This window comes from Astatotilapia calliptera, chromosome 4, assembly GCF_964374335.1.
Source record: "Astatotilapia calliptera chromosome 4, fAstCal68.1, whole genome shotgun sequence".
Classification (NCBI taxonomy): Eukaryota; Metazoa; Chordata; class Actinopteri; order Cichliformes; family Cichlidae; genus Astatotilapia; species Astatotilapia calliptera.
In genome coordinates this window covers 21,394,946-21,404,078 of record NC_137425.1, presented here as the reverse complement: position 1 = coordinate 21,404,078, position 9,133 = coordinate 21,394,946, and the positions used below count along the sequence as shown (strand labels likewise).

At 46.2% G+C, this 9,133-nt stretch overlaps 1 protein-coding gene across 1 annotated transcript; it reads right to left on the bottom strand.

Moving 5' to 3' along the window:
- Window positions 1–920: 920 nt before the first annotated feature.
- On the bottom strand, window positions 921–8,125 carry cdr2l (cerebellar degeneration-related protein 2-like). Its single transcript, XM_026165374.2, has 5 exons — window positions 7,692–8,125; window positions 5,593–5,705; window positions 3,795–3,943; window positions 3,333–3,497; window positions 921–2,462 (listed from the first exon to the last, which is right to left on the bottom strand). Exons 1-5 carry the CDS (start codon window positions 7,768–7,770, stop codon window positions 1,526–1,528), a joined length of 1,443 nt encoding a protein of 480 aa, XP_026021159.2. The 5' UTR covers window positions 7,771–8,125; the 3' UTR covers window positions 921–1,525.
- Window positions 8,126–9,133: the final 1,008 nt, after the last annotated feature.

Below are 9,133 nucleotides of genomic sequence, written 5' to 3'. Positions count from 1 at the left end.
AGTCTCCAGACCTCAACCCCATAGAAAATCTGTGGCGGGAGTTGAAAGTCCGTGTTGCTCGGCGACAGCCCCAAAACATCACTGCTCTCGAGAAGATCTGCATGGAGGAATGGGCCAAAATACCAGCTACTGTGTGTGCAAACCTGGTAAAGACCTATAGTAAACGTTTGACCTCTGTTATTGCCAACAAAGGTTATGTTACAAAGTATTGAGTTGTATTTTTGTTATTGACCAAATACTTATTTTCCACCCTGATTTACGAATAAATTCTTTACAAATCCTACCATGTGGATTCATGGATTTTTTTTTCACATTCTGTCTCTCACAGTTGAAGTGTACCTCTGGTGCAAATTACTGACCTCTGTCATCATTTTAGGTGGGGGAACTTGCACAATCGGTGGCTGACTAAATACTTTTTTGCCCCACTGTACAAACAAAGGCAGCAGAGTTTTAAGCAGGGTTTCTTAACATGTCTTATTTTTAAAAGTTTGACCTCGAAGAAGAGGTCAGAGGTCCAAAGTACCATGATATTTACAATCCTCATATATCATTGGGGATATGTTGTCGATGCAAATAATGGCAGTAAGAAAAAAATCGGCTAATAGTATTATCACTTTGACTTTTGGATCATCTACTGCCCTTGAAGGAGAGGTCAGAGGTCAAATGTGACACGTTAGAAATCTTTACAGGCTACTTTGTACATGTTAAGAATCGTAGTTTCTAAGTTACAAGGCTTTTTGTTGATTTTTAATAAATCATAAAGTTGAGCTTGATGGATCTGTTTTATCAGAATTCATTTAAAACTTTCCGAGCTGTTGCATTTACAGACAGACTGGCAGCACACATGCAAGCAGTAACAAAAACATGTATTTAAACCACCTTGGCAGAGGTTTAAACAAAAACAAAAAAGGAGAACATGGTTGATGCAGTAGTTATTTTAATCAACAGGAAACATTAAAACAGCCTATTACAGGAACAAGTTGGATCATGTGACAGCACAGTGTGGAAATGATGAAATAAATCCCTGAAAAAGATGCAGAAGCATCGCTGCCTGTTCAGGAGGTACACTTTTGTGCTATCCGGTGAGTTCAAAAAGCTTTAAGCTCATTGAGCCATTCAAAAGCTTGCGATTCCTGTTTCTCAAAGACAGATTTAGCTTTTTTTGTGTTATCAGCCAGATGCATGCTGTAAATGCTGCAAGTTTTAAAGCTTCTGAAAGTTGGCCTGTTATTTGGCTTCAGTGTTTATCTTTTTTTTTTTTTTAGCATCAGTTACAAACGACGTCACAACAAAACCCTCCGTTCAGATAGTTTGTCAGTTACAGTCAGGAGAAGCATTCCATCCCTTTGGCAGTTTCATGTGAAACAGGATACAGCAGTGAAGGGTGTCCAAACGGTTAAATGAGAAGCCTTTAAACAGTTTGGTAAACTGAGATGTTTGTAGTATCTCATCAAATTCAAATTCAAATTTTATTTGTCACGTACACAGTCATACACAGTACGATATGTAGTGAAATGCTTCTGCCTCACTTGTTAGTCTTTCTGCTCTTCCTCGTGTTCATGTCGCTCTTTGTCTTCTGCAGTCGGGAGAAGATCTCCTTGAACAGCGCCTTGTACTCTGGCGTGTTCTGGCTCAGCCGTTTGTCCACCTGCTCCACCTGCCTGCTGATCCCCTCCAGGGCTTCAGGGGTGGAGGGAGTCTGAGGGGGTGTAGGAGGGGCGGCGGCGATCACGACGTCTCCGGAGGTGGAAGGCCCCGCGGCGGCCATGTTGTACTCCTTCATGGAGGGATCCCTGGAGACGGGGCGCGAGGTCTGCACCCCTGCGTGGCACAGGCTCTCTTCGTGACGCTTGCACTTCCCCAGCAGCTCCTCGTACTTCTCCAGCAGCGCGTGGTACTGTTCGTCCACCTCCCGCAGGATGGACATGCCCCGTTTGCGCACGCCATTGGCGTGGAGGGCGTAGCTCCCCTGCCGTCTACCGGTTGCGTCACGAGCTGAGATGGCGTTCAGGGCTGTGTCGCTGCAGCTTTTTCTCACCGGTCCTCCTTGCTGCCCAGCCTCTCCAGCACCTCCCTCGCCTCCGTCCTCCTGCCCTGGGCTCTCCTCTGGAGTGTCAGTCTCAGGGCCGTTATTGAGCAGATTCTCTAGGCCGTCTTCCATGTCACCAATCAGACACACCCTGGACTTCCTGAGCTGCTGCATCTCCTGGAGCTCAGCTTCCAACTCCTGAACCCGCAGCTGGCATCCTTCTGCTCCTAGGAGACGCTGCTCCAGGCGCTCAAACTCCTGCAGCACAGCAGCACACTCCCTCTCTGCACCCTCCCGCTTGGACCGCTCTGCAGCCATGGCCGAGTGCAGCGACGACACGATGTCTCTCAGACGGTCGTTCTCCTCATCCAGCGGCTGTCGCTCGGCCAGGTCCACGCTACCCGGATTGGCCAGCAGGAAACCATCCTCATACCTTACAGGAAAAAAAACACTCAGTGAGCTGCGTTTGTGACCAATCTCATTCAAATTTCATGTACAAACACTGCACAGTCACACTATAAATACAGTCCAGTGATAAAGCATTCAAGTCCTTCTGGTTTTTTTGTTTTACATCAAACTAATTTTAATACTAGACCAAGATAACCTGAACAAATACAGAATTCAGTTTTTAGATGATGACTTCATCATTTATAAGGAAACAGCTACTGAAGCCTACCTGGCACTGTGTGGAAAAGTAACTGCCTCTCTTGTTAAGTCAGGAATTAACTGTGATTAACAACATCTTTTGGAAAGAAAAAAAGTTCGGTTTCACTCGCCATACCAAGGCCTCACTGGGTTGGTTATCTAGCAGGACGATGACCTGAAGCACACCAACAAGTCCACTTCTGAATGGCTAAGAAACAAGCAGTGAAAGTTTTGGAGCCAAGCCTGGACTTCAATCAGATTTATATGCTTAAACAGGCCGCTTATGCTAAAAAACCTCTAATGTGGCTGAATTTAAAAAAAAGGAAAAGTGGGTCCAAATTCCTTCACAAAGATGTGAAAGACTCATTGACAATGACTGATTATTAGCTTTAAGGAACAATTACTTTTTCACACAGGGCCGTGTAGGTTTGGATACCTTTTTCGCTTAATAAATGAAATCATGATTTAAACACTATGTTTTGCATTTACTCAGGTTATGTTTGTCTAGTATTTGTTTGATGATCTGGAAAAAAGTGACAAATATGCAAAAAAACTAAGAAATGAAATACTTTTTTGCATACAAAGGACATGTTACAGTTACTGTTAGCTCTATGTTACAGACAGCAAAGACACCAATCATTTCCTGACGCTCAGTGACCTCGGAGCAGTGCAGAGCTCCTTGAGGCAGGGGAAAGAGTGGATGGTCTTGCGACGCTCCTTCTTCTCCCTGCGGACTCTCAGCTCCTCCAAAGTTCGCAGCTCCTCAACCCGAGCTGTGAGACTGTCCACCTGGCTCTGTAGGGTCTCCATGGTGCTGGTTAACCTGCAGGCATGCACACACACAGATCACTGATTTTTTCCATTTTGATTACACCATACCTTTATCTCAATGCTGGAATGACTCAGCATTACAAACCAACATAACATAATGTAATCCCTGATTATTTAAATCCGATTATTTTAAAACCAGCTGCTCAGGTGGAGGGAGTGGTCTGTCAGCGCAGCAAGGCTCACATTCTTCAGCTGATTACGAAGTGACTGTTACATCAGGCTCACTGCTTTTCCCACAGAGGCCAACCACGTATAGTGAAAGCGTGGGCTCAAAGCAGCTGTGGGTCACCTGTCTATTTTCTGCTGCGACGCCTTGCTCTCCAGCACCAGCTTCTCATTGGTGATTTCCAGCTCTCTGGCCGTCACATCCAGCTGTTCGTACACCTTTGCGTGCTGCTCGTTCATCTCCCGCAACATTTCCAGCTGCTTGGACAGGTACTGCAAGAGACGCATGTTTGCAATTAAAATGAGAGGATCTTAATGGTTTACATCTGGAGAACAGACTGGTCCTGGGAGCACAGGGTAGAAGTACTTTAAAGAATGCAAACTAACCCAAATACACACGTTTATACAATTACAGTTCACAGGGGTTCATATGGGTTAAAAGTTCATCTCGTGGGTAGTGTCAGTCAAAACTGTGAGACATCTAAGCCAGAACACTGGAAAATCTACATCTAATAATCTAACTTAAAGGTTTACAGAGAATGGTCAGAACAAAGAGCGGCAGTTCTCTGGGAGAAAATGCCTTGTTGATGTCAGAGGTCAGAGGTGAATGGCCATAGAGCTTCAAGCTGATAGAAAGTCCACAGCAACTTATTAAAACCAAGGTAAGCAGAAGAGCATCTCTGAACACTGCAGCAGCAGAAGAGCACACCAGCTGTCACTCCTGCCAACTAAGAACAAGAAATTGAGGCTATAAATTACACAAGGTCACAAAATTGCACACTGCACTAATAAGTTCCCACTGAGTATAGTTTAAACACCACAGACACCAGAGTATTGTTGTTGCCCATGCCTGTCCCTTTATGACCACAGTGTATCCACCTTCTGCAGGACAGCACACCATGTCACAAAACTAATCATTTCAAACTGGTTTCTTGAACATGACACTGAGTTCAGTGTACTTAAATGGGCTCCACAGTCACCTCACTTTGGTACATTTGCAAAGCCAACAGCATTGTGGAGGACCCCACACACCCCACACACACTCTTCACCCTGCTGCCTTCGGGCAAGAGATACCGGAGTAATCAGGCCCTCGCTGCTAGACTGCGAAACAGTTTCTTATCCCGAGCTGTCAGACTCCCGAACACTCAGTGACTGGATTAACACACACACACACACACACACACACACACACACACACACACACACACACACACACACACACACACACACACACACACACACACACACACACACACACACACACCCTCATCCTCATATACCAAGTGGCTTTTTGCACAATGCTCAGTCTTTTGCACATTTCTATTGCCCTGTTGTGCATGCACTGTGTTGTGTCTGTATCGTTCTGTTCAGGTTGGTGTTGCACTGTCTTTGTTTTGTTTTTTTGCACATTGCACTTTATGCAGTGCTGTGTAGATTGTCTGTTATATGTCATATGTAGCACCATGGCCTCGGAGGAACGTTTCACTGTGTACTGTATCACTGCACATGGTTGCAATAACAATAGAGCCACTTGACTTGACTTGAAATTTGTACCACAAAAAATTAGGACAGCGCAGAAGGAAAATGGGGTCCAACTCAGTACTAGTAAGGTGTTCCTAATATAGTGGCTAGCGAGTTTATATACAGGTTTCGCCAAAATTCGATACGTTGACTTTGTGTGTCTATCTCTAAGACTGAGAATACATTTTCAGAGGCTCTCATCAGGTGTTTACTTTACCCTCGGTGAGCCTCGTCGCTAACACCACATGCAGATTTTGAGCTGTGAAGAGGCTGACGCATTCTGCACGTGTTTTTTTCTTCTCACACACTCGTGCTGCTTTCTGCCATTTCTTCCCCTCACTTTATACCATAACTGAGTAGGAAAGGAACACAGACAGGCAGCAGCCCAGGAGTAGCACACCTCAATCTCTTGCACTTGCTCCTCGTTGTTGATGTACATCTGCTGCAGAGAGTCCTCCAGCTCTTTGTTGCGTTCCAGGAGGGTCTTGCCGAGCTCCGCTGCCAAATGCAGGTCTGACGAGAGATGGGAGAGAAGGACAGACATAAGCAGAGTTCGCTCTCAGGGCTTTACGGCTAAAACCAGTTGTTCACGCTTGTTTGTGGATGACTTAATGAAAACCAAGATAAAGAGAACAGGCACCAAATATTACCGTGCATTTATTTTAAAGATCACAATAGTTGTCTTGCAGATTGGTTTCTCTTCACATCATGCTGATAAAAGCCTGCAGTTGTGCGCACAGCAGGAGCCTGAGCTCTGACAACACCTTAACAGTTGCTGATATTTTCTGACACAGCGTGAAGCATCCATTATTCATTCTCCTCTGGTGGATAAAAACAAGCTGGACTGAAGAGGAGGAGGAGGAGGAGGAGGAGGAGAATCCTGCTGGCTCTGTATACTTGGAGCTCATAACAAACATGGGGGAGTGGAGGGACGGGAGGAGACAGAGAGGCACTGACATCCATTACTGAGCAGTGAATGGAGTGTTTTTTCAACCCAACGCAGAGGATAAAAACACAAGCCTGCATGCATGCAGTTCTGCAGGTGTAAAACCCAAAAGATTAGATCCGATTGGGCTCATTTGCATGTAACACCTCTGCCTTATCTAACATATTTAACAAGCTCCATTTGTGCACGCTGTGCATCCTCTCTGTCGCCTAAAACGCAGCGAGGGGAGGCAAGGACATGCTTCAACAAGACAGAAGAGATAGCAAAACTCCAGCCTGAACCGGAGAGCGCTAATGAGCTGAGGAAGAGGCGTTGGAGGAGAGTTCGCACGGCACCTCACAGTCACGGCGCCGCTTCTGTCCCTGTGGCGGGCACGTGCCGAGAGTCTTCTGTTATATAACTTCTGAGTTCTGTGCAGGAGGCCTTGCTGAGAAAGTCATCCTTATCACAGGGACTGAACTCTAACTCCTCATGCAACAGGCCCCCCCTCACAGGTCAGATGAAGCTGCAGGACTAACCACACCATCTGCCAGGACTCATTTTCCATGTTTGCCTGATTCTAATAACCACACAGAGGTAGGGGGTGGGTAGGCGAGGGGGGTGGTGTCACCAAATAGTAGATCCGGCAGCAGAAAAGTTGCATAACGCAGCATCATTTCTGGGGCAAAATGATGCCAGGCTCTAAAGTGCACACAGTGTATTTGTGTGGCACAGTGAGAGCTTGACGGTAATTACGCTTCCAGTCTGACCCCGAAAAGCCTCAAATCTCTGATCTCCACTAAGGAGGCTTCGTCTGGGGCTCCCTAATCAGATCAGCCTGCGGGATGGGAACAGAGTGGGGTTGGGGGGGCTAATGACTTTAGTCTGTATGCTGAATAATGCTGAGATGAAATTCTGATGATGGACACACACACAGGGAGTCAAATCCACCTGCCTCTCCATGCATGCTGCACAATGACGCTACAAAGCTGCTTTAGCTCTCTGGGTCAGCAGGTAATCAGGAGATGGGGTGATGCTGCTGCAGGAGGACGCAGGCTTTCCAGAGCACAGCTCTCCTCAGACGCACTCTCAGTGAAACTGCAGCCTTTTAAAGCCATTTTTCTGGCAGGGCTGGTCACACAGCAGCAAGGAGGAGCAACAATAAACAGTCTGAGCTGCCTTTGCTGCTCTTTGCTTCTTTCATTTTATTCAAAAATCTACAAAGTTCTGGGGATTTGTTGCACACACTGTGCTGACCTTTTTGTTAGGAACATACACTCAAAATAACGTCATGCAGCTCCACAGCAAGTGGGCTGATGGATTTGAGAGAGAAAAACAGCTTGAGATGAGAGGAAGACATTCAGTCAGTCTGACAGGAGGACTGCTGTCCGAACCACCGCTGACAGGATCGGAGTAATTGATGAGATGAAGGGCAGGCAGCTCCAACTCGTGCATGAGTTGCCTTTAAGAGGTGCAACCTCCTCCCGGTTTTCCACCCACCTCTAAATGCATGAACACCCGGGGGCCAGCGGTTGCTAATAGAAAAGGGGTGGGGTTGGGAGGAGTGGGCTCACCTTGCTCCAGGTCCCGCTGGTCGTACCACGGCTCCTCTTCCTCCGTGACAAACTCCTCCATCCTCCCCGCGCGAAGCATCGATGCTGCCGAACTTCCTCTTCTTCTCCTCCTCCGCCGGCGATGTGAGCTGCCGGTGGTACCGACTGCTCGCCCGGAAGTGACAACGAACAACAGCCCCCCCAAATCACTCAGAGAGAGGAAACCTCGGCGGCGGGGACTTCGGTGCACCTGCTCCTTCTCCTTTTTCTTCTCGAAGCGTCCGCAGATATGAAGCACCCCGCATCCGAGCGGCCTCGACGTGAAGCAGGTTGGAGGAGGCTGACAGCGTCTCCTCGGTGTCTCATCAGGCTTTGATGTGCAGCAGCAGCAGCGGACGCAGACTGGCAGCCTGGCGGCAACCGAGTAACCGAGCGCTGCTGGTGCTGCGTTTATGTGCTGTGGGAGAAAAGTGCTGTTTGCAACGTTAGTCTTTTGAGATTCTTCTTCTACTGTTCCCTTAAAGAATTCAGTGCTGTTTTTACCCTATCAGTGAGGTTAATAGACTTTTTTAACAGACCATTTTACTGTGCAGTACTGCAAATATTGATATTGAGCCGATACCAATATCAGCGTTCGTATCAATACTATTGATATTTGGATTGATCCGGCCACTATCCAAAGCTTACAAAAGAGAGATCTGGCCAAAAGGGCCAGCGGAAATTGAAACAAGTAAAACATAATGGTACTATAAACACATTTTAAGTGGCCAAAAAGGGCCGGATTCTTTATAATGTAGGTAAATTAACACATAATCATGAAGATTAAAATATATACACACCCTTTTCGTAAATGATGTTGACTACTGTGTATTTACCAACATAAGCAATGACATTACTCATAAAAAGTGTGGGAGGCTCTTGAGTCCTACGTTAGCAGGAGTTCCTGAAAGCAGCACTACTAAAGATGACATCATCGTTTACTTGACAGCGTCCCCACCAGGGACGTCTCCTGTACAGTTAATAATAACAACAATAATAAGAGACGTCTCACACTGTTTGGTACTTTGTATTCGACACAGACTTTATTGTGAACAATCTGCAGCACAGATTGGCTCCACTGTGGCCACCAGGACTCCCCACAGCTGGGCCTCAGTGGCCATCTTTGCTTTTGGTTTCTTCCCGACTGTGGGGACTGATACAGTCGCCTTTTATATGCTTTCATCATTGGAAACCATGTTTTAGGAAATGAAAAGAAAAAGAAAAAGCCCTGCATCACAGATTCTCCCCCTGCTGAGAGACAGAATATTTTTAAATACAGGAAAATTCAAGCTGGACAGTTTCACAGTAGATTGCATGAATAAAAAAAAACAAAACTGGTTCCAGTATTTAAGACGAATAAACAAAAACATAAAATTTAAGAGCAAGTAAGATAGTCTGCCAGAAACAGAAGCATTAAAACATGT